Source organism: Anser anser (assembly GCF_964211835.1).
Source record: "Anser anser genome assembly, chromosome: 1".
NCBI classification, from domain to species: Eukaryota; Metazoa; Chordata; class Aves; order Anseriformes; family Anatidae; genus Anser; species Anser anser.
Genome location: NC_139720.1, coordinates 187,245,015 through 187,271,189, shown reverse-complemented (window position 1 = coordinate 187,271,189; position 26,175 = coordinate 187,245,015). Strand labels below are relative to the sequence as shown.

The 26,175-nt window shown below is 38.9% G+C and overlaps 1 protein-coding gene across 5 annotated transcripts in view; it reads right to left on the bottom strand.

Annotated features, from left to right (window-relative positions):
* DCLK1 (doublecortin like kinase 1) overlaps nt 1-26,175 on the bottom strand; it is a 244,256-nt gene that overhangs the window by 16,745 nt on the left and 201,336 nt on the right. For all 5 annotated transcript variants that reach the window (XM_083849318.1, XM_083849317.1, XM_083849316.1 and 2 more), the window contains 6 exons: nt 20,402-20,548; nt 16,029-16,162; nt 15,260-15,337; nt 14,522-14,618; nt 12,472-12,552; nt 5,023-5,136 (listed from right to left, as the gene is read on the bottom strand). In XM_083849318.1, the coding sequence (XP_083705444.1) occupies nt 5,023-5,136; nt 12,472-12,552; nt 14,522-14,618; nt 15,260-15,337; nt 16,029-16,162; nt 20,402-20,548 (651 nt within the window). The remainder of the gene's footprint in view (nt 1-5,022; nt 5,137-12,471; nt 12,553-14,521; nt 14,619-15,259; nt 15,338-16,028; nt 16,163-20,401; nt 20,549-26,175) is intronic.

Here is a 26,175-nt window from a genome sequence, read left to right as displayed (position 1 = left end):
TTATTTAAGGAATATAGATCTTTGAAGTTTAGTTTATCGTTAGCAGAATAATGTGCATAGGAACAAAGAAAACAGGCTGTTTTCTCTAACCCTCCTGTGCTGCACTAGCAAACAGTTGAGACATCATTAGCTGAGTTAAATAGGATTTTAGGGGAAAATATCTTGAGGGAGACACTCTGCCCACTTTAAAATTGGAAGTTGTGATGCTTTTCACATTTTGCCCTATGAGGAGAAAAGGCCATTTTGTGTTTCAGTAAGAGTGTGGCATGTATTTCCAACACTGGGAACAGTTTCTAATTCTACATTCAGGAAAATGGTTCAACACACTTCTGGTTATGAACTACTTAAAGGGTAGCGACGAGCTAACTGCAAATTTAAATTTTTCTTTATGACTATATTGCAAGTGTGGAATTTGATAATTTATTCCTTTTTTGTTAAAACAATGCCTGTTTCATCTTATTTAGAATTATTTACAGGACGTTTCCTGTTTAAAACATGAGAACCTTGTACCTATAGTTCATTTTCTGTTGCCTTAACTACACTGGTCTGCTATTGCCATCTACTGGCTATCTACTATACTGCATATAAACACACAAAAGGGATGTTTTCTTAAAACGCAGATCAAAAAGATCGCTCTAAAATCGGATAGCAAAAAGGTAAGATAGCTAAAATCGGGGGACTTAGCTTTCTAATAAGAGTTCAAACAATGTAGCCGGTGTGGAAATAATTCCACAAAAAAAAAACAACAGATGATACACACTGAGCCCAGAACAACACAAACAACGGATAGGAAGTGACATCTGAGTCACGGGTTCATCTTTAAGCCAAGCAAAACTAACAGACTGAACTTGGCTTCTCTTCCACACCACCCAAGAAATCCCCCTTTTAAAAATGCCACTTGCAAGACATCATTTGGTTTTATACTCAGCGGAAGGCAAGGCAATGACCCATCCGCTGCCCTCCCCTTGACTGGCTGCAGGCAGCAGCCCCAGTTTGGCATCCCCAGCTGACATTGGCCCCTGCAAGAGGCAGAAAGCTGCATCAACTTCCAGCACAGCTTTTTTCCTTTTCTGTCCTACTCCATTCCTGCGAGTCTCCAGTTGGAATTTACTCTCATTGCCAAGACAGAGACCTCAAACAACCTTAGCATTACATTATCGTTAGTCTTTTCCTCTGTCTTAACAATGGCGAAAATACAAGCACATAAGTGACAACATATAGGCAAAGCTTTAACATTTCAGACGAGAACACAAACTGAATGATGCTCAGTTAATATACAGAATTATGGTACACCTCTGGATTGTGAAAGTATTCTTAAAAAAAGAAAAAAAAAAGAAAAAAAAAGATTTTGGCTCTTGGCATTAAGACACTGCCACTAAAACCCAAAGTGTACAGCCACAGTGTATTGTTTAGTGGCCAAAGAAAACATGAAATGACATTCCTGAAGAACTGAACGAAAAACTCCAGTCCCAAATTTTGAAACAGACAAACAAAAATAGTAAAGGTCTGTTTTTGTGATTTTACTGCAGTGTCTTTATAAACACCATCACAGATGTACAAAATAAGCTGTATGAGAACCCTGACCCTGCGCATCTTTTGGCACGTACTTAACATGGCCATTCTGACACAGACCGATGGGGACCTAGCCTGGCAGCCTGTCTTCTGCACTGACCAGTAGTTACTGCTTATGACAAGAGTTTAAGAATAGGGCAAGTATAGTGATCTTTCTCCTACATACTCTCCCATCAGCAAGCAGTGGTTTTTAGGGACTTGTTAATTCTATTGCTGTTTTAGAAGCTGGCTCTCCAATTAAATTTTTGCTGGCAAAGCTATGTTGGTTTAAGGATTTTTTTCCCAACTGACATAGTTATGCTGGCAGAACTTTTAATGAAGTATTAATGTACGAACAGAAAAGTCTCTTTGTCGGTGCAGTTAATTTTGTTTGAGGAATCATCTCCTGCTACATCAGCAGAGGAGCTACTTTCCTAGGCATGCACAACACGTTCACTCTGATAGTTTGTCCAAACGGCCAAATCCTTCCAAATGTGGACAAACTTAAAGTCTGGACACATGCATGAGAACTTGCAGGATGTCTCTGTCCTGAATGGTCAGAGGTAACTTTTACAGAGGATTACTACATCAACAAAGCAAACATACGCCTGAGCAAAAGGAGTCCATACAATGTACTTGGACATTGCTGAAGGAAGCAGTAGCCACAGTACACGTACGTAAAAAACACATGGCTTCAAACTTCCTTCTAGTCAAGCTGACCACAAACACATCCTTAGGAATGTAGTTTTCATATTAGAGTCTTACAAACTTAGTTTTCATATTAGAGTTTTAATTGGTGCATATGATAAATACTGCTTGAGATCTTTGAGGTGTGTTACTTCTTACCACAAAAGAAAACAGGCATATAGTATCATACCAGTGTGAGGACAAAATAAGAACTAAATACCACAGATTAGCTCTCTCTGTACATAAATAGAGTTAGAAAACTAAAAATAATGCTAATACTTGTAACTATTAAGTAATCTCTATAAATATATGCACATATTAACACATTTTCACAGACACAGACACAGATGTGTTACATAATATATAGAATGCATCTCTATATATTATATACACAAGCACTCACTCAAAAAGTTACAGTAAACATACAGGCAGGCACAATAAAACAATATTTTTGTAGAAAATATACTTAGTGCACGTCTTCATTGCTGAACACTTTGTTTCAGCATCTGTATGTACTTTGAAAATTCTAAATGCAGAGCAGGCTTAGTTAATAAGATTTACTTCTATGATATTTGATATTGCACAGTTAAAAGGAAGATTCCCAAATGTAAAACCCTAATGACATGCATGTCAAATGTATATTACATACACTTTCAAATGCAGAAACAATAGTTAAAGGTTTTGTTGTTTTGCTTTTGGCATTATTTTACTTATTAAAGGTAGTTTATTTTTGAAATCAAAATTACCTAGCTTTTTGGATCATTATGAAAACATGAAGAGGTCTGTAATTCCCCCTATCTTGCAAAATTTTAGAAATTAGTTCACACAAGCTAATCAAACCACTTTCTGTATTTTGTAAAAATATTCTTAGTATTTCTACTTTATAGGCCAACCTGCAGGGTTAATCATGCCAGAGTATGATGTTCACCCATAGAGATGGTCACTAAAAATAATTAGTTAAACTTCCAAACACTAGAAAATAAATAAAAGCCATTAAAATACAAACTTTTTTTTTTTTTCCCTCATTTGTAATGTTCTGCAGTGGAGAGATTCACTACAGTGCCTTTTTCATTACTCAAGTGTCAAACTGCTGTAAACAATTCCTTGGCAGAGCAACTAGGGCAAAGAAAAAAATAAAAGAGGAGGGTGGGGAAACTAAAAAATAACAGAGGTGACGGATGGATGAGGACAGAGGCATCATTTCTTGCTTCTAAGCTTTGAAGTCATTAGCATGGAGGATCTGAGCAGTAGTTCTCATGGACAAGCGTGCTGGCAGTCCATTCGAAAGGAACACGGTTTCAGCTAGTCTATACAGAACATACCTGCAGTTCAGATGAGCAATGGGTATGTGATGTTTTAGTTGTGGGAGAGTTGTTGCAGTATTATTGCTTAAAAATGAGAAAAAAAAAAAAAAGCTGACTATGTTAGCTGATGACTGAGAAAATCTAAGAAAAGCATGAGGAACAACTTGCTTCCATGTTGAGGAACTTTAGGGTTGGAAAGAGTAAAGAAAAATATGACAGAGGCACAGCTTGAAATTTTAAGTACTTATACCAAGTAATTTTGAGAGAGTATCCATTCTGCTGTACAAACAGTTCACACCTGTGAGCCAGATTGCATGTGCTGAGCTGAGTTTACTTCATGCTGATTTAACTCACCACTGGAGGGGCTGAGCTGAGAAACATGAAAGTGGAAACAGTACAAGAAAGTGTACATGTGCAGTCACACCACCTGCAATTTATGGAAGCTGGGAACGAACACTGAGTAATCTGATATGAGAATGGTTATGTTTAATGTGTCACTTATTTTTAGTGACTATTTGGAGCATTAACATTACCATGAATAATAAAGAAAAGCTTACAAACACAGGCAGATGTATCAAAAATGTAAAGGATGTGCACATTACTATTTAATGGCATTAGCATGAATAAGCTCATAAAACACCAAATATAGTCTGTGTGTATGTATATCTAATACACATGTTCATCTTTAGGCAAAAAATACAAATGCATATGATGTATACTATGTGGAGGATGTCATTGAAACCTCAGTAAAGCTTGGCCAAAAGTTTGGTCAAGCTTGGTTTCAGAAGCTCCGACACATTACAACCTGGAATGTCGAGACTGCAGTTGCAGTGTGACACAAGGCAGCAAGAAACTCTATTGAGTCTCTACCCAATTAAGTCCTTCTGCCCAAAGGGGAAGAAGCCTATAAGCTGCATGTGGCTTTGGCATGTAATAGTAACGTGTTAATGCTCAGCTAAACCTGAAGTGGCTAGACTAGCATCAACCACGAAGGTGGCACTTCTCAGCAAGCTGTGAGTCATCATAGCTCTCCTTGATGTCTTCAAAGAAGAGAAGCTCAGGTTGCCATACGGGTTTTCTGTTACAGTTCTGAAGTAATTTTCACTCATTGTAAAGTGCTGCTGTCCTTCTGCTACAACCTCTGTATTGCCCCAATCCATGTGATGATTCTGCTGCCAAGTAAAATGTCATGATACCATAATTCAAAGTGTTGAATCTATATTGGAGTTAGGTCCAACAATCTTCTGGTGGAATGTGGAAGTGTGCATACTGTTAGATCTCCTAGGGATGTTAAATAACAATGTGACTCACAAGGAGAATCAATGGAGAAATTGTACAGAGTATCAGTCTATGTTTATATTAACTGTTAGAACTATCTAAAGATTGACACTCTCTGGTTTCTTTTGGTGGCATGTCCTAAACACACCCAGTCTTGTGGGCACATATTTAAGTGTTTCAGCTGTGTATTTCAGATGCTTACTGCTATGACAGAAACTCCAGCTGCTGTGCTGTTCGGTTTAGGGCCTGTGTTGAAATGCTTCTTTATCTTCCCAGCTACTGATAGCTGATGCTCATTCTCTGGAAGGCCATCATCCTGCAGAGAAACAAAACAAAACAAAACTTCAGAGAGAAAAGGCAAAAAAAGGGCTTTGTCAAGTGATTCTGATAGCACCTGTCAATATAGAGAAGTTAAAAAAAAGTTTGTAATGAAATTTGGGTCAGTCATTGTCTTGGTATTTATAGGACGAACATCGAATTACGTAATGAATGAGCATCTCTCTTCTTCTTTACACAACATTTTTCACTCAAACTTTAGGTAATGTTAATTAAATAATTGTTATATATTTTATTATTATTTCTACCAGGTCTTAACAACCACTGCCTGGTTATTTTTAGGTGCATTAATATTTCAAAGCATGATAAGCTTGGACCAGTTTATTCTTCTGTTTATTCCTCAAATGCATTTAAAGATAATGAGCTCAAACATAGAAAGAAGCTAAGAGATTACAGAAACCCAAAGCTTCTGGTTTGGTAGGATGCAGAAAAGATTTCCAAATGCTGTGTGAAACACCAAGTTCAGGATTGCTGTATTTTGACTAAATTCTATCTTTTGATACAAGAAGAAATGAAGATTTTCTATAGCAATGTGAGTAGAAGGCTTTAAATTTTGAGGGAGCTTGACACAAGCATGCACTGGGTATTCGTCAAAATCTAACCTGAGGCAAGGCTCTTTATACCTTGTGCCTGTGGCCTCCCCAAGCCAGTCATAGCATAAGTATTTATGGGAATTACTCTATATTATTAAAGTTTTGAACTCCTTCTGGTGCTACCTGATGTTTACCAGTCATAAAGGCAACAAGATCAGGGATTGTGGGGTTGGGCGAGTGCTCCAGCTACAGCTCAGTGAGCCCCAAGGAGAGGAAATCCAGGCAAGGTGGGAGCTGAGACATGCCCCAACCCAGGCCTGCTACATGGGTGAACACAAGCCTTCACAAACTTCACGATATATCACTATAGACATTCTCAGGTCAGTTTGGGGCATCTGGTACGCAGAGGTATGCACTGCCTGGGCAGGACAGCAGAGGCGGCCTGGAGTCAGCTGTGGGTGGCCTTTTCTGCCTTGCCAAAAACCACGTGTTCTCAGCTTGAGCGAACCTGAGGTAAAAGTACACGGCTACACGGCCAAGTACAGGCAGACACATGTTCTCCTGTCGTGTGCACCCAGCCAGCCAGCTGTGCGAGGGCTCCGGCCCAGAAGCTGTGCAGCTTCTGGAGGTGCCCCATCCTGACTGATACCCCCTGCTCCTGGCAGCAGGAGTGTCTATCTGCACCTAGGCACGCAGCCAGCCTCCATGCAGAAGCCGAACCCCAGCAAAAAGAATGGAGTTTGCAGTTTTGCACAAGTCAACAGGTTGAATTCAAGACCAAAACAAGACAGGAGCTTCTTAGTAATTGCAAACAAGGCCCTTGTGCCTGATTCAGTGGGCAAGATGGAACCAGCAGGAGGGTCAGTGTAAAAAGCCACCGCTTGTGAGACTTCCCTGCTAGCAGAATAAGCAGGATTTCAGACAACAACATGCAGAATATACAGAATATGCAAGATATCAGGTGCCTGGTCATCCAGGGGCCTGATATGCATCCATCTATTACTGCTTCGTATGCGTAGTTATCAATAGTTGAGAAAGGTCTTGAACGTCCACTTAAGCGAAATTCTAGCAGAAAACATGGAAACGAGATAAGATCAGTATATAGAGAGATTTCAGACTAAGATCAGAATATAGAGAGATTTCAGACATTTTTTCTTCTGGCTTTACAGCAACTCTGAGTGCACACAAAGAGTTACACAGTTGTTGCAGTAAATCATGATCCCTCTGAGCATATGGGAACTTTAGGGAGGTTGGTTTGGGTTTGTTATTTATTTAGTTTGGGGAGTTTGTGTTTAGAGATCCCTCACTCACCCCTTAACAAAACGTCTCAGCTGGCAAAATATGGTCAAGTGCACACAGCTGCAGAACACAAAACTAAACAATGCGACCCAGTAGCTGATTATTGTCTAGCACTGGGGAGTCTTGGCTCGGTGGTGTATGACCCCTAAAAATAAGCTGCTTTCCGCTGACATTGCCTTTCCCAGAAGAAAGTCTATAAAGTGAGCTCTTCTTCACTGAAGGGAAAAAGAAATCATGCTCTTGGCTTTCTTGACAATGAAAGCCTGCCAAAGTTTCATGTTGTCTTGTCAAAAGGCTAAATTACAGAGAAGACAATAGTTACCAAGACTGTGGTAATATTTTACTGGTGAAGCACCACACCCTCTGTTCCAGTGGCAATCTGCCAGAGACGTGTACTTGGGGCTCCAGCATTCAGACGAACCATTTCTCAGCTCACTTCAGGATGTAGCATAGGTATGTATGGATATCTCTCTATCATTATTATATTTTCAAATACTATTGGTGCTACCTGATGTTTACTATATTTTTATTCCAAAGTGCTTTGTAAACAAGCTAATATATATTTTTGCTGGTTCCTGGAATCACTTCAACCAACAATAAAATAGATAGATATTAAGGGCGAGAGATGACAGCTGTTCAACAAGTTTAAAAAAAAAAAAAAACAAAAAAGAACACCATCACGCCGCATTCAGCAGAATCAGCAGGGTAAGTTGTAGACTTGGAAAACAGGCTAAATATTCCTGACAAGAATTTCATCAGGTTGCTGTGATGGGAAGGATGCCAGCCCTCAAAGAGGTTAGAATTGTTTTCCCCCTATGTTAACCTCTAGGAATATGAACTCCTTCTTGCAGTGGATTACGGCCACAGAATTTCATCTTAGCTGTAGCAGTCTGGACAAGATCTTTTAAAGATGACTTGTGATTTTTGGTGCTCTGTTCTGGGAACTTCAAAGGGTTATGATTTTCTGAGAATGCTGACTGCTGATGCCCTGAAAGAAGCGCTCTCCTGAGCATGTTTCAGAAGCTGGGAAGACAAAATTCTTCGACAATTTCAAATGCCTGGGATCTTCCAATATTATTATTTCTTCATCAGGATCCACAAAATCCCTTTCATATTCTATTTGCAAGAATTAATCTAAATAAATAAATAAATGCAGCAGAGGATCTTGGCATCATTTGAGTAATTAACAAATACTGTTTTCATATCTGCAGTGTTCTATATGGCAGGAGACATTGCCACTCAAAGAAAAACGGAGTGTTAAGAAGACTGAACAAAGTTCAGGATTCCTAGACTCCTGCTGGCCTGAAGCACTCAGATTCACTTCACAAGCCAGTCACAAGAGTTTTACTCCCCAGGTCTGAATGCATCAGATGAAGAGGTCATTATATAAATACCAGCAGAAAATTAGAGCAAATAAAAGTGCCGGAAAACCTTTTTGACTGTTTCCTTTAGGGATTACAGGGAGATTTTTCTCTGGGTAGTGTCCTAGGGTGTGACCGAAAGTACAGCAGCTGCTGAATAAGGAATGTCATTTTAAATTAAGTTTCTTGCAAATGTTAAGTTTATTACTATTTACTGCTTGGTTATTCATTTCTTTTACACACAAGTCTCCAAGGCAGACATGGTTAAGGATATATATAAAGGCTACAGTTTCCCTAATTCTTTTTAAGCTAGTGTGCCATCTTTCTCCACCAGCAACAGCACACCACATTTTATATTGATTATTTTAACAGAGAAGGATTTACAAAATGCAATCCATCCCTTTCAGCATTCACTGCTCAATTATGTACCAAAAAAAAAAAAACAACTTAGTATTCAGATAACAGAGTAGACTTGTCCTGTAACTTGCCACTAGTATACTGCAGGTTATATAATGTTACCAACGTTTAAAATGCCAGACCTCAAGCTTCCAGCCTTTCTTATAATTCTTTGGGTTTGCACAGAATTTGAGCAGGTAAAAGAAGGAACTGGGGTCCCAATAGGGGAAGTATAAACTGATGGATTTGTTTCCAGGTCTAAGTGTACTGCATGTGAGAGACAAATCCAAATAAACTAAATGGAGGGGGCAAAGGACTGCTGCTGAGTTGCATTTAGAATTCGAGATCTCCATCTGTGGCAGTGGCAAGTAGCCAACATCTTTTCAGGTTTTGTTTTTTGAATTGAAAACAGATGGGATATTATTGACATAGGAACTGCTTTACTGGTCTGACTCTGACCATAACAAGTTTTGCAGTTTCCAAGAGGATTCCAGCTATTTTTATAGCAAAAACTGAAACTGAAATGAGGGTTGGCTCCTATTGAAACTGTCAAAGTACATTCCAGGAATCTCAGCAATTTACCAAGTAATCACATAGTAAGCAGCTATAAACTGGAATGGTTATTTACAATCTACAAAATGGTTTTATACAGTGTAAGCAGTTAGAATACTTCTATCAAAGGTTTGATCAAAGAGAGAAAATGTTTCTTAAAATTGTCAAAGAAAACACATGCCTGCTTTTCAATCCAGCTGCCCTATCCAGTGTTATAGCTTCGAGTTTACCATTATATGAATAGGTCCAAAACTGAAATACAAAAAGGAAAAATAAAGCTCAGAAATTGATGCCATGGAGAGCTATTTAAGCAGGTTATCTGGGAAAGTGGAGTGTTAGATGAAAACTCTGGGTGCCATTTGTCTTCTGCAAAGGAGAATACGAAAGTTGCAGAAAATTGCCCAGGACACACAGATCTCAGAACATTTTGTAAACAGGGACAAGCATATTAATTCTTTGTTCTGAAATTGGGAATGTGGTACAGGGACGCTGTACTCACAACTGGTCAAGCTGGGGATGAGAATACTGGAATGAGAGGTCGGATGTGACACCAGTCTGTCATTCTGCCTCTGCACACAAGGAGCCTTTCTTTGCCAGGTTATCTGTCATGTGCGGCTCAGACCCACTCGAGGGAAGTTTCCTTTTTCATACTTAAGCACCTGTTTCATCTCAGCCATGTTCTTATTTCTCCTGAAGTGAACTAGGAATTTAGTGCAATCTAGTTAATTTTGTGGCTAACAGTAAGCATTTCCATGTGTGAATCCCTGAAATAGGAGCGACCTTTGGAATGCGCTCAAGCACTTTCCTGAACTGGTCCCAGCGCTAGCCCTTCTTCTTCCAGAAAAAATATCTGCAGGATACATATGAGAATCCGAAAGAGGTTTTGATCTGCGTTACAAACTATCATTAGCATATTGCTGAAGAGAAAACACTGACTCGTCTCAGTTCCTAAGAGCAGCAATTGGACAGAAAAGAAGAAATTACAGAACTCTCATGGAGTATTTGTTTCAGTTATTGATGGACAGAGCTGCTACAGGTTTTGATTGCAAAAAGTTATAATCAGCATAAAACTACAAGAAGTGCAGCAGAGCTGGACCAAAGCTGAATTAAACTCAGTACCCAGTTTCCAACAGTGCATCAAAGTCACAGTTCATGAGATAGTATGTTTAGGGAATGAAGGCAAGAAGAAATTGAACTTTCCTTGGTATATCGTCCAGCTTCTGCTAACCAAGTACTTAAGAACTTTGTGATCCAAAAGTTTTATCCAGACCACAGTATTTAACAGGCGCCAATGGGATCACCCTCCAAAAATGTATCAAGCTCCCTTTTGAATCTATTTATATTTGGCCTCCACAGCACCTGCTGGCAAAGGGATCCATATTGTACAGAATATTCATTGCACAGAAACCCAGCAATTTGCAAGGGTGCTTCAGTAACCAGAGAATTGGCTACTGGAGCTCTGCAGTGCTGAAAGACTTCAGACAGCTACTCCTTTCCCTGTTCCCCTTTGCAGGAAGTATTAGCAAGAGCAGGGAGCGCCCCGCCACCTTGCCTGCATACCACAGCCTCAGATTGCTGCACCTCTTCTTAATGCATCTTGCTAAAAGACCTTCCTAAGACACACTGTGGAGTAACTGAAGCAAAATTAAATAAATAAATAAAAAGTGTCTGAGGGGAACAGACAGCTCCAATGTATTTTTTCACGAAGAAGAAGATTAGCAGCCACATGCTTATGTTGCATAAACAAGTGGTGTTTCAATAGCCTCAGCAGAAGTATGCAGACTGACACAGCAGGTGACCTGGCCTCTCCACTGCTTCTTACCAGTCTCCTCCATCTCCTCCTCACCAACATGCCAGAAATCCCCACCCTCTCTTCCCCATGGAGATAAAGAGACACTTCAGTTACCAAAAGTCATTATAAATTGTGACAGAACACTTTGTTCAAGGACAGTACCTGGCACCAAGGAAAATTATTATTTCAGCTGCTTGAATGTCATCTTAAAAATGAAAAGATTTTCATCACACACTGTCCTGGATCCTTGTACTCTCTGTACACAGCAAAACTGCTCTGCATGATAATACCATTTACAGTAAAAATAATTTAAAAATATGGTTTGGGCAGTAAGGTAGCCTCCAGGACTAAAGCATATACTTTGTAAACACTTCAGTGATCATCACTATTCCAGGCAATATCAAGGTCACTTCCAAAGAAGAAAAGATTAGCTTTTGAGGTTATTGTATCTTTGAATTTTTCGAGCAGTGTTCCAGTGAGAAAAATTGTTTGGATACAGCAGCTCAGGGAATCTGTTAACTGAGGGACAAAATAGCATTCTAGTGAGGATTGCACATTCCAACTGGTAACAAGGAAAATGAAATAGTATTTATTTCTCCTTCGATTTTTTTTTCTCTGCTGATTGCAGTTGTATTTTTTTTCTCAATCTTCCTTTCTGAAATTGAATCTGGACTTCCTCCAGTTTTTCTTTTTGCCATTCAAATATTTTAAGAAATATTAAATATGAAATAATTGACAAATACTAAGTAGTGTCCTTGTCTCAATATTAATCAGAGACAAATCTCTTTATTCTCTGACAGATGTATCCATATGCTACCTCACTGATTACCACTTCTATGGCAAATGTCCAGTCGCTTAGAGATAAGCCAAGATGCATAAATAGCTATTTCATGGTAACTCAGATTAAATGGATATGGCTGCACATAAATATATGTATAATTCAATGTCAGCAGCTAAGTATGATGCTAAAGGTTTCCCCGTTTCATGCTGGATCAAGTAGGCTTAACACCACAGACTGTATTTCAATAGCTTTTAATCATGACTGTCGGATTTTTGAATCCATCTGATTTTAGGAGAGCAAAATGCGCCATTGAACTCACAAGCTGATTTTTAGAGGTATAAATTTGTCAAGTGTGGTTGAGATATGTTGAAAACTTGGCACAAATTATTTCAGAGAAAATGAAACTGAGCATGCATAAAATAGTAAATACTCCAATGTATGCACAATGTACTAAAACAGCATGTAACCCAGCTTATTTCCAGTTAAATCTGTGGCATTTTTTAGAACATGATGGCTCCACAAGGGCATAGAAAGGATGTGACAGAGAAGAGCTCAAAGATGCCAAATTAGAAGCAGCATCTACAAGCCTGAAAATACTTACATTAACCCATGGATGTTCAAGAACTTGCAAGGCTGAGAACCGCAGATCTACATCTACTTGAAGCATCATTGTGATAAGTTCCTGAGAAATGGAATATTGGGTCAAACTTAAATGTTTTGAAGAACAAATCAAAAGATTTAATTTACTAAAGTGCTTTTCAGCTGATTACAGAAGAGTGCTCAAAGACAGAATGAACTACCAGCTGCAGAAATATATTAAGATTATTAAAAAAAAGAGAACAATTACGAACTGATCTTCAAGCTGAACTTTTATATCATTATCTAACAGTACCTTGAAAAGCTAGAAAACAGTTCTGAGTTACAGTTCTGTTGCCACTGCTTAAGAGAAAAGCACTTAAGACATTATGTACGAAACAGATGATCATATGAAATTAGGTTAGCTTCCCATTAAGAAAAAGCCAGATTCTCTGTAAGGAAAAAGTCAGCAGATCTAGAATTTTACTTTAAGCTCTTGTTCAAATGACATTGAAGATATTTAATAAACCACTTCTAAGCATATTTTTTTCATGCTTTGATTTCCTATGCAATTACCTTGTTTTCAACTATCATGTAAATAAACACGTATCTAATTCCATCAGTGAGTGGAATGCACAGAAAATAGGATTGCAGTGTGATGGCAAATAGAGGGATATCACCAAAGACCAAAGTTAATAATTATTACTGACAAGGAGAAGAAGCTAAATGAGCAGTCTAATGCTTCAAAACAAAATTTGGAAGAAGGGGTTTTACAGGAAAGGACCTGCAGAGTTCTCATTACTGATGGTCCTGGAAATGGTCCTGGGCAACCTGCTCTAGGTGGCTCTGCTTGAGCAGAGGGGTTGGACCAGGTGACCTCAAACAGTCCCATCCAACCTAAACCATTCAGTGATTCTGTGATCAGATATGCAATAAAGCCTGCTACAAAATAATGACATGAATTAGAGGACTTCCAACTCTAAGACTGTATCTTATTTGTTAACCTCATTAGTTAACAAACTAAAACACCAGTCCTAATCACCATCTGCATATCTGCAAAAGCAGGATGTTAACAGCACCAAAGAAGGGAGACTCAGAACTTAGAACACTACTCTCATTACTCACATCCACTTCCAAATTTAGTAAATATTTTGTGATTAAACACACACTGAAAGAAATAGGAAGACAGTTTTGTCTGGATTTGCCTTACAGACTGTAGAAGTAAACTGGCAGAACACTTACATATCAGGGAAATAAAACACTTAACTACACGTTAACCAAATGAATAGTCTATGTGTTTGGTTTTTTGACATACACATACATACTATCTGTCTCTCTCTCTATATATGTGTATGACTACAGTGAATGTCAGATCCCTAGGAAGTCTGTGAGGGAAGCTGTTGTTTCAGCACACTAGTAAGAGTTAAAAAACTTGATCTACTCTGCAATTATAAGTAACTCCATTGGGATCTGTATCTGAAAAGTGCTGTATCTGCTTTAGCACATCCCAACCTCTAACTCCTCCCTGTCATATGCCAAGAGGCTACAACCCATGAACTGGCGGACAAAAGAGGTCTGTATTTCATACCACACTGACACCAATGAGGAGTTACAGGCAATGCTAGGCCTGGTTCTTTGACAGAAAGAAACAACAGATGTATCATCTAATGAGATTAATAAGGGAAAACAGCTTCCCTGTAACATTATTATATCATATTCAAAGGCTCCAGGTTGGAACCTAGTCCCCACTGCAAACACATAAAAAGCATGGTCCCAGGGAGCTTTCAAGCTAAGAAGGGTAGATCAAGCAAAGATACTGAACATTTTTCTTGGTCAGTAAATGCTGCTGGGTGTCTGTTGTATGAGACATCATATAGGGATGGGGTCCATTTCAGAACTGCCTGGAATCTAACAGACAGTGATCGAACAACAGTTTACTTGATAACCCATGGGAACTCACAGGTGCAGCAGGGATGTATGAGACATGTCAAATACAGATCTGTGAAAGGATAACAGCCATTATGTCAGGCACTGGGAATATTACTGGAGAAGTGTCATCAACTATATAAACTCACCTTTGCAGAGTCAGAAACATTGTCCCAATATGGAGATGGAAAATCCACCTGTCCCATCAAAATCTGATCAAAAAGCACTTCCTGGTCATCTCCACTTCTGTAAAGTAAAAACCAACCAACCAAAAAAAAAAAAAAAAAGACAACAAAACCCACAGAGACATTATTTCCTGAGCTGGCTTTAAAAAGCTTCTTGAAATTGCTTTTAATTGGAGTATGCATTTGGAAACTGTTTATTCTCCTCAAGCATGCAACCACAGGTGTGAATGCTGAGATCATAACACAAAGTGCATTTGGTATCTTCTTTCTGAGGTAACCTGCTTGCCTTTAGGACTGTCAAACACTTTGCAGTTGCTTTGAGTGGGAGAAAAGATCTGACATACCCTTATTAAGCGGCTTACATTTTATTTACTTTTTACCAACCACAGAATATGTTGTATTTGGTCCATGAAAGAAGATGTTTATTTTACTGTGTATTTTAAACATCAGGCAAGGCACCCAGAACCCATAATGGAGGATCTTGTTTTGTAATGCAATGAAGTTTAAACTAAAATAAACAAACACGAGACAGAGACTTTACAGTAAAATCACAGACATTTACGGGATTTGTGTAAATTACTATACAAACCATGGGAAAAAACAAACCCTACAAGCAGAGAACTTTTTCCAGTTGTGCTTAATGCAAAAGCAGCACAAGAACCAATTAACAAAACAAGGATGGTTGAATAGACCAGTCCATACCCACGGAACGGAGGAAAACCACAGAGCAGGATGTAAGTAATCACGCCCGCTGCCCAGATGTCCACCTTCAAGCCATATCTAGAAGCGTGAGAGATATGATTAGAGAAAACTGATTTCTAGGAACTACAGTACAGGAACAGGGGAAACATCTTCAGAATTATTAAAAACTTCTTATGTATTCTAATTTGAACTTTCTCTATGTCCTATCTACCTACCTATTCTAATTCTGCTTTCATATCTTTTTTTAGATTTACATGTTAAAACTACATCAGATCAGAATGTATGAATGTCTAAAGACATTGTGCTGTATTGCTGAGCTAGACAGTGACCTTCACCAACAGAAAGCCTGCAAAACTGACCACAGGTTGCTCAAACTGGCAGATATTTATTTCATGGAACAAATCAGAAGAAAAGGATGGTGTTTGATAATGAAATAAAACTAAGTAAATGGTACTTAGCAGAATCTGGGGTCAGTGTAAGAACTTTTATTGTATATGCAAATGGATAGTTAGTAACTTAGTGAAAAAGCGAGAATTTTGAGGCTGACAGCAACCTGCTTTAACTCCAAATTCAGCACTGCTTTGAGCTGGTCTGGATATGATGGCCTCCAGAGGTCCCTTCCAACTAAAGCGTTCTAAGCCATGATTCTATGTCACACCCAAGCAAAAGCAGCATAAAAATCCTAACTGCAAGAACATGCATCTGGCACAATGGCAAGAACATATTCCACTGTGAATGTATCACTGAATCGTCACTAGAAGTGATTTACCCAGTTTCAGCAATGATTTCTGGAGCTACGTATGTTGGGGTCCCACAAACAGTGTAGAGAGGTCCATCCACAATGGTTGCTAGGCCAAAGTCTCCCAACTTCAGAGACTTGCTTCCATCTTGGTGTTCATAAACCTAAATCAAGAATAAAATTCAAAGGCTTAGAACAGTTCTACCAAGGGAACTACTACATCATTTACTAACTGCCTGAAATGTTCCTTCTAATTTACAGTCTTCTTTCTCTTTTTTGCATACAACTTACTTCCCTGCACGCTTTGAAAACTTAGACAAATAGGACAACTTCCCTTGAAGGCACTTGGAGTATTTGGGAAGACTTACCTTACTACCTGGCCAACAAGGGATTTATTTCTTCTTGCTAGAAGCTAAAGCCCAAAAGCAAAGGTCTGACCTTCCAGCAGTGATGTTCCTAGGTTAACTCCCCACTGACAGCCAGTTCACAGTGCAAGGTTTTTAAGTTTTACTTCTGCAGAACTTAGTTCCACAGAACTTCCACAACTTGCACAGGGATTACACATTTTTAGAAAACACAACGGTGACTGCACTGATAGCAACAATAGATGCTTCTCTGTGTACTGAGGCTGCAAGATACAAACATAGCTGGACTGCTTCACCCAGAAACAGTCCTCTCCTTGGATGATTGTTATACACTAGTCTCTCGGTGGAAAGTTTCCATCATCTTCAATGTACGTAGTCTAGGCTGTTAATGAGTACACTTGAAATTCCTCTCTTAAAAGATGGTCTTTACAGCAGCGTGTTTTTTTTGTTTTTTGTTTTTTATGTGTGAAGGGAGATTAAGATATAGTCACAATCCCAGTAAGAAATACACAATTTTAAAAGCTGTCTCACTGCAAAAGAAGAATCCCAATCTAAATTAAACATTACACTATGGATCTTTCTTTAATCCAGCTACTAGTTTGGGTTCTTGCTTCCCATTTTGAATGTTTACGATGAAATTTAATGCTGTTTACCATAACAACACCTTGAAACTGGAAACAGTCAACAGAAGGGCTTCTTGAAGTATATATGCATCACATTATTTTGCAACCCAAATCAAAGCTGCGTGAAAACAATTAGCAGTACCACATGACAAAAAGAAAAGGTATCATACTTCACAATCAAAACAAAAATCACCCTTAATACCCATTTTGAACAGCTAGTACTACATCAGAAATCAGCCTTATCTACAACTTCTTGCAGAGCAAAATACTGGATTTTTTTTTTTTTTTCACATGCCATGCTTTCTACAATGGACCCTTGAACAGTTCACTTGGTGCAAAAATGAAACCCTGAAGTCTTTCTTGCTACAGATCTGCTCATAATAGTTAGTTATATTATACCAAAACCAAACCAAACCAAAACAAAAACCCAACAAACCCAAAAGCCAGCACCCAAGCTTGTCCTTTTTTAATGCTAGTCACATCTAGAGAGGAACCCCCCTCTCTGTCCTGAATCCCCACTACCAGGTGATACAGTCATAAGCAGACATTCAGATTACACAAAATTCTTCTCCCTTCCTTATGTTATTTCTAACAATTCAACTGGACTTTAGAGGACCAACAATTTGATATGGATTCACATATCTGTGCTGCTAAGCCACAAGAAAGATAGGCTTATAGAATACCACTGGAAAAAAAAGCAATTATGGTTTTATTAAAAACACAGATTGTTAAATACATCTGGTTCCTGAAACTAAAGAAAGTGCTCTCTGAAATGGCAGTAATAAATCTAATTTCAACAACAGTTTTAATTAAAGGCTAGAGACTACAGCTTTAAATATTCACTTGCTGAAAAATGTAAAGTGTTCGTTTAGAGATCAGGAGATGAATCCAGTCTAATTAGCATTTTATTCTATTTCATGCAGTTATCTTTTATAAAGACTTCTCTGAGTTGTGTTGACCTTGTGATTGTTTATAAGTTTCCTCCATTAACAGACCACACCTTTTATGACTCATATATGCTAAAAATTGTTTATTGAAAAGGCTTGTTTGGCAATATTTACCAATGCAAAAGGTTTGGTACTGTGCATTTTCTTGAATTTTGCCCCATCTGTTTCCAGGGATTACTTTCCTTGGAAAACTACTTTAGTTGACTTGTAAAACTGAAGAAAGTAACTTTTCCTCACCCTGTTATAACTTCATATAAAAAGGAGCCCAATGTGAAGCTGTGGTATATTACTTGCCAGTCAAGGAATGTGAAAGATAATTTAATGCTCGTGTTATTCAGAACAAATGCTATGTATGTTCTACTGCATTTAAATATGGAAGGGCAATTAAAGAAATGGGGATTAGTGCAAATTACCCACTATGTAGTGCTTTCACTGTTTTAACTAAGCAGTAAAACTGTGTAATTGTACAACACTAATTGAATGCAGCCACACATAATTGTGTGCCACCATATGTATCCTATTACTATAAAGACTGTCAGTATTTTCTAAGCTGCTCTTGTGATCACTGCAGATGGCAACAGTCAGAGAAGTTGTTCTCTAGGGTTTATTATATGGCTATAAAGACATCCCATGACTTGACAAAATAAACGTGCTAAATAGCAGCAATTACGAAAAACGTTCCAATTAAAACATGGAATACCCTCTCTAGAGAACAAAAAATGTGCATGTTGATAAAAAAAACTCAGAGATTCAGCATACCCTAAAATCTAGGACATCTGATTGTTAGGTGGGCTTATAAGTGTTTTATAAAAGCCAAGAAAATAACCTTAATTGCAATCTGATGATATAAGGAACTATCAAAGTAGAACCTAGGAGGTACCTAAGGCCATGAACAGTTAACACCATAGATACGGTCAGAACCCATGTAAGATTGATTCAAAAGCTCTCTTCTAAGGCAGTGTTCATTTATTTCAAAGATCTGATAAATCTTAGAGAATTAATATAATTTGTTAGTCAAACGCTGGCTTTTGAGGGTTATGTTGCTGCAAGAAGTGAGGTGCTGCATACTCACAGCTCAGTATCAATAGCAATGTATGACCTGTATATACATATGACACTGGAAAAATCACTCAGAAACAATATGTCTGCAATGCAAAAGGAAATCTGGTAGTGGGTATTACCAGAGATGGCTGGGCAGGCAGATTTAATCCTCTCCCAGTTGCCCCCACCTCCTGACAACTTTCCTCTCTTCCCCCAAAAGCTTCATCCTACTGATGCCAGGCATTCAGAGACATCTCAAGTCAAAAGCTGGCCAAGCCTTTCCTCAGACCAAGACACTACTGTACATCCCAAATCAAAGTGAATCCTGACATGTGACTGCTGTCACTTCTGCATGCCGCTACTTACGAACACCAAGTGCTGCTAAAGAAATATCAGTCATTGGTTTCTAATTAAACCTCTGCCCAACATGTTTTTAGCAGTTTCTGGAAAATTAGCCCAGGCTACTTCATCACCCAGAACTATTAAGGCATCTACCACTAGACAAAACTCAATGGTAAAACTACTGTTCCCTGGAAGTTTGGCAAGATCAACTTGAGTCAGCTTTCCCATAAAACCTCTTCAGTGTCAAGCAGTACTAAATACATGGCAGACAGCACACAGATGAGAGAACTGATATTCTAGGTATCTTGAACATTGTTTTATGGTTGCAGACTGTATGGAAGATTGGGACATCTTCATACCGGAACATGTCAGCAAATCTGGGAAAACTCAGAGAACCGTGAAATAATCAGGATAAATTAATTTATCAGAAGAAATGAAATTAAGTCGGTTGGGAGAACACAACTGCTGCATTTAAGAGCACAAAATCCCCAGAAGAAGGACTAATTGTCAGGGTATTTTTTTTTCACTGTCTTCAGTGGATAGTGTTCATATACATTCAATCATGAAAAGGAAAATTTAGGATGTTTGTTTAGGAAAGTGTCTTAACAAAAAGTTCTGTACGATTATTTGTGAGGCCCAGCAGGGAGAGAAGGACTCGGAAGTCTCTTGCTTGTTCTGCTCTGACATGCTACATGATTGGACGCAACATTTATACAGTTTTTGTAAAACTAAACTGCTGCTAATTGCATAAGCAGCTGCAATATGGAGTCGTCTATCGAGGACACAATACCTTTGTATTTATGAGAAGTTTAAAATTACACTGTAGCTCACTAAAAGGTCACTTCTAGCGATCACTGGAACAATTCTGTCGCTGTGTCCTGGTGAATAGTCTAGATATACCAGCTGATGTTACTACCTTCTTCGTAATAGCTATTAATCTTAGGAGAGCTTCACAATGCTAAGATTAAAACTAAATGACTTAAAAGACTGAAAAAACTTGGGGTGTGTCTGTAAGGAGGAAGAAGCACAGACCTTCTCTCACACACTCCCAAGTTATCAACACTGGAAGCTGAATTTTCACTTACCAGGAGATTCTCCGGCTTGATATCTCTGTGGACAATGTTCAGGCTGTGAAGATATTTGATGGCACTGGCCAGATTGTAAAGCATCCCGCTGGCATCCCGCTCTGTGTATTTGTTGGTGGAAGTAATAGCATCAAACAGATCTCCTCCCTGGAGCAAAATGACCACGGCATATAAGTAACATTACTTGTGAAATGACTGAAAACTTTTAGGGAACATCAAGGAGCATAATTCACGGAGGAGAACAAGGCAGGAGGACCAGTAGTTTCCGTGCAGAAAACTACTATAATGTTTGGGCAATGTGATTACATCCCCCATGATGGCAGCTGAACATATCACTAACTCAGTACCATTTGTCATGGCTTAGTTGGTCAGCCAGGAGGCTGGAGTCTCCTCTGCAAACCATTCCCACCTGCTGCTGCTTTTGTAATAAGTCCAGCACTTGCCAACCTGCGTGTTCAGAGCCCCTGTTGAAAATTTCTGGCATGCTTACATACTTGCCTGTCATGGTTCTGCGTATCAACCCTTGCTGCTCCATTATAATTGCAAACAGGCTGACATCAAATATTTGTCTAAAGTCTGACCGAATACCAGAAAGATGAAGAAATTCTGAATAAAACTCAAAACAGCTACCTGTCATTACTGCTAGCCTATTTTAAAAGACTGTTTCCATATCATAAAACTCTGAATATTTAGATTTTAGAAAGCATTTTCTCTGCACAAAATGTGACATTTTTGGTAGTAAGATGCTCTTCTTGCAGCTAATACTGAAGCACATATGCCAGGGTAATACTGAAGCTAATACTCTCTCATATATATATTTCAAAATCCTACTGGAAGACACTTTAGAATTAACATTACTATTTCACCTTAGCTGCAAAAACAGATGGCATTGTGCCATTTCCAGGTCATCCCGCTGTCTAATTCAGTTGATAGCTACTGCCAGTGAAAGAAAAACAAGAGAGGAAAAAAGAAGAAATGAAGGAATATTAAGTGGATATCCTTAAAGTTGAAATTATCTTCATCACGACCCGGGGCATCCATCACATTTGGATTATATTGCCAGAGCTGAGCTGGCAAGTGGAAACACATAAGTGTTTGGAGAAAGATTAAAAAAAAAAAAAAGTTTAAAAGCAGAGATTAAGGAGGAAGCTAGACTGAACAGAGGAAGAAACAAACACTAAGGGACACTACTTACTTCTGGCCTTTGCTCAAAACCAAAGCAGTACCACAAAGGTGATCTGGACCACCACCACCAACAACAAAAAGAATAAGGAAAGGATAATTTTGCAAAAGCAATACAAAAAACCCTGCTGCAGTCACATTGGGATAAAAAATACATCACAGGAAACTGCTGGTTTCTTTAACTGTTGGTTAAAGAAAAAGTAGGTATTTTTCTGAAGGCAACAGAGGAGTCCCAGCTTCACTAACTCTCATTATTTTATCAACAGCCTTAAGTTATTTGGTGGTTTTTGTTTGTTTGTTTGTTTTTTAAGGCTCTGCTGCAGGGTAATGAAACACTGTTTTCACTCAGAGAAAGGAGAGGGGAAAAAACAAAAAAGAATTTTCCCAGAAATCATGTCCATTTAGAAAAAAGTACGAAATGGCAACCACCGAAGGCTTGAACCTGAGAAAACAGACACTACTTAAAAATAAAACAAAACAGAATCAAAACTGTTAAAAAAAAACACAGCATTGTTGAGATGCAGCTCAAGTCTGCCTGTGCAAGTTTATTCCCACTGTAGAAGCAGAACTCCAGCTTTGGAAACTGCTTGCAGCCAATCGATGTCAAATCTGGACCACATCAGAACCTCTTGCTTTGGCTGGTGACTGATCAAGGTACGTCAAGGAACATAGAGTCAAGGAAAAGGAGGAAGAAAAGGCCAAGCTAAACCAGAGAGAGAATTACAGAGAAAAGCCAAATATTTGGCAAAAGTACAATATCATGTACTTCATGGCATTACCTGATCCCTAAGTATTAGATATCAGCATGTGGCAAAATATGTGGGATAAATAATCTGTCTTCCCTAAGCTCCTTCCTGTGAAGCCCCTGTACCAGCTGGTTTTTAACATGAGGTAGTGGATTAGACAGATCTTTGGTCTTATCTAATATACTCCAGATGCTCCAGAGAAGTGTCCATAACATCAGCGAAGGATCTGCCTCAAAACAAAGAAAACAATCTGAGCTGAGATGTGAGGGATGAGAAGGAAAGAAGCTGAACTTTAAGAAAAAGGGAAGGGGAAACTTCAGCGTGAAGTCAGAAGAAAAAGAACAAACGTTCATGTGCAAGGGGAACCTAAACTCCAGAGAAGATAGAGGATGTAGAATACGTTAATAGACCACCAAGTCAGTTTGAAGCAGAATTATTTTCTGCAGGTAAATTGTCTACTTGGTAAAGTTTCTCATCAGGTAGTCTGGTAAGAAAAGAGAGCACATATTCAGTTTGTGAGACTCTGCAGCCAAAAGAGAGGTGATATCCTAGAAAGAGTTAACGCAGCTGACAGCTATATCAGACAGAATGGTTTTCAGACTTCCCCGTCCCTGAAGAGCACTTTACCCTGCGAGGTTCTGCCTAGCTCATTCACACAGCGGGTCCCTATCATTTATTCAGGCACAAGGGGTGAGTTCAGGATGACATTTCAGCCTTAAGCCCCCTGTTTGGGAGTGAAATCAGACCAGCAACATCTGAATGCAGTTTTTATCATCTGTGCACACGAGGAAGTATACTTGGAAGTACAGTAACCAATTATTTATTTATTACCTTGTTATGTAAATGATATAATCTCTCTTTTCTTCTGCAAACGTGAAATCATATCCTGGAGCAGTAAAAGAAACTCTGTAATAAATCTTGCCTGTTAAATTGGCCAAACTCCTGTTAGGTTTGAATAACAATTTTGTTTCGCTGTGTAAAAAGGCAACGTGCCAGAAGCCAGGTCCTTGCTTCCTTTTACAAGCACCACTTGCAATGTGTTTATATTTGTATTTATGAAGTGCTTTTTCTTACACTTTACAAAGCAATGAATGGTCTATCTGCCATGAGGTGAGGGCAGTATTTGCAGCAGCCACTTATGTCAAGCATGTTACTGCCAATTAATGCAGGGTGGTATTAACTGAAACCGTGCTCTGCAGTATCAAGCCTTTTCTCCTTGAATTTCTTTCCTGTCTGTGGGTTTGATTTAAACTCAGGTCTTCAAAAGTCAGTCAATAGCAGATGGTTAATCAATTCTAACAGTGCATACTATGAAATGGTAACAGTCAGCAATTGGTGAATTAACAATTAATGTCTTTCCAGAAATACCTTCCCCGGTGCCCACAGAGCCTAACAAGTTTTTGGTTTTTTTCTTCCCCCGATTAAATATTAAGCAATAGACGTTAGTTTCACAGAACCAAAGTTAACTTCCCAGGACCAGGATACTTCCTCCAAATTTCTTCTATTATTCAACATAAAAGTATAGAACATAAAAACTGTGCTCTCTAGGATATCTGAACTATAAAGATGTCTACAAAGCCCTTCTATTGCATAACTAAAACCATAAATATCATACTATTTTCAGCAACCCTGAAGAGTAAAGAAGAAAGAGTGCAAGAAAACAGATTTTTCCAGAAAGTGATGAATGGCTTTCTTTATATAAATCTTTTAGGCTAGTTATTTTGCAAGAGTTTCTGGTCTCCTCCTCTCTTATTTAGCTGAGGAGGACTTTGATTAAAAATTCACTGGAGACTACAGTTTGAACATTTTTCAAGCATGAATAGCACAGCAGGTTGCACCCATAAAAACAGCTACGTGCGTAAGTCTTGGCATGTTAGACAAGGCACAGCTTTTACTTCTTAGCACACCTCATGGGGCCAAGATGAAGGATTGATCAATAGAGGCTGAAGCGGTGGCTACGCTAGATTACAATGTTGTGCAAGAGTACTTGAGGTACCTTTGAACAAGCTATCATGGGCACTGCAGAAAGCCTACAGTAGCATGTATCTCAGCGAGCTCGTTTACCACATAAAAGAGCAATAATTATGATTAAAATAGTGTTAGATGGTTAATGGCATCCGATCTAAAGCTGTGCTATTTCACATTGCACTCACAAGTCCATGAGGGGGCTGTGACTATGAAGAAAGTGGGAGTATTCTTCTGGGACTGGCTACAGAGTGGAAGAGTGTGAGCATTTTGCTTTTTCCTTAGGATTTAACTTCTCCATCAGAGACTAAACGGGGATGATGAGTAACTTGTCAGTTCCTTGCCACCAGCATGTTCCTGTGTGCCTCCTCATGGTTTGGAGGTGGTAGACAGCAGGGTTAGCTGGACCATACGCTCTAGTAGGCATCTGGCAGGCCCAAACCTATAAGGGCAATGCTGCCATCTCAGGGCATAACCTGAGCTTCCCAGGGACAGCAAGGCTGTCTCAGCCTGCTGCAGGGACAAAGAGAATCTGTGGCCATCCACCCACAGGCCCCACTTGACAGCCTCCCTTCGCCTGGACAGCACAGCAGCTTTGCAGAAAGCAGGGAAGTGCAACTGGAAACACGGCTTGTGTCACTGCTGCTACCAGACAGCACAGGGATAACAGACCAAATAATACACTTTTAATTGCTCTGATGGTGCCTGTTTTTCACCACAGATGCAGAGGATGCCTACTGAAGGTGACCACGCTTTTAAGTAGAAGTGATCTTAAGTGGCTGATTTGCTCTCAAGTGTCGAGCATCCACATACAACAGGCCTGTGCATAAATGCTGCTGCACAGCAAAGGTTTCCTTATTGTAATATTTGTCCTTAAACACTTAAATCAGTGGATTTCCCAGGTATAGACCTGAGAGACTGCCTCAGGAGAACTTGCTGGTCAAGATACAGGACTGGAGGTGGCTGCTGGAATTTCCTTTCTGCAGAAGAGCTGAGGAAGGAAGAAGAATCGCTAATTTCATAATGAATGCGAAAAACAGGTGTATTCTGTTACAATAAATATGGAGGACAAAATGTCCTCAGTGACTTTCTGTCCTCATTTGCTTAATTCACTCAAAAGTATTTTACCGCCTTTTATGCAGAATGACATACTTGTGTATTAGTACCAGAACCAAGAGCTAAATCCAGACTTCATACACTGTCTTGTTGACAGTATGGGGACAAGAGATGACCTGGTCTGAGTTTCGTAATCCATTTTGAATATATAATTCCACCAGAGAACAAAATAAATGCATGAGATCTGGGATGAAGGAATAAATAGGGCTCCAAATATAAATACTGCATTTGCAAAGTTTGTTTTCAGTACAGAGCCATGCTTTAAATAGCAGGTTCTCCTCTTTCACTTCCCCTCTCCTCCAGCTGAAATCTAGGTTATTATCTGACAATGTATTAATATAAACCAGTAGAGAAACGAGACAAGTAATGTTGCTAAAATTTAATATAAATTAATAAAAAGTAATTAAAATATATTTTATCAAAGATTATTGAATTTTGAAATCATGTATTTATACCTATACAGCTTGGGGGTACTTTCAGTTCACCTCCAGGCAGATGCCTTCTGTTTAAGAGAAAACTTTTAAAAGAGAAAGGAGGAGCAAATAAAACTGGTCATGTCTGAAGTACTGTCCATAGAGCTGTTCTGAGTGGGGTTTACAGAAAGTTAGATGAGTATTTATTTGAAAGCTATAAGGAGTATGGGTTACACATCTTTCAGTAGGGTGCTGGACAAGACCCAACCATTCTAATTATTCCAGAATTATATGATTATTAGTAAGCTTTAGTACCAATGAAATTTCTGAATATGGTCGAAAAAGTTCTTAA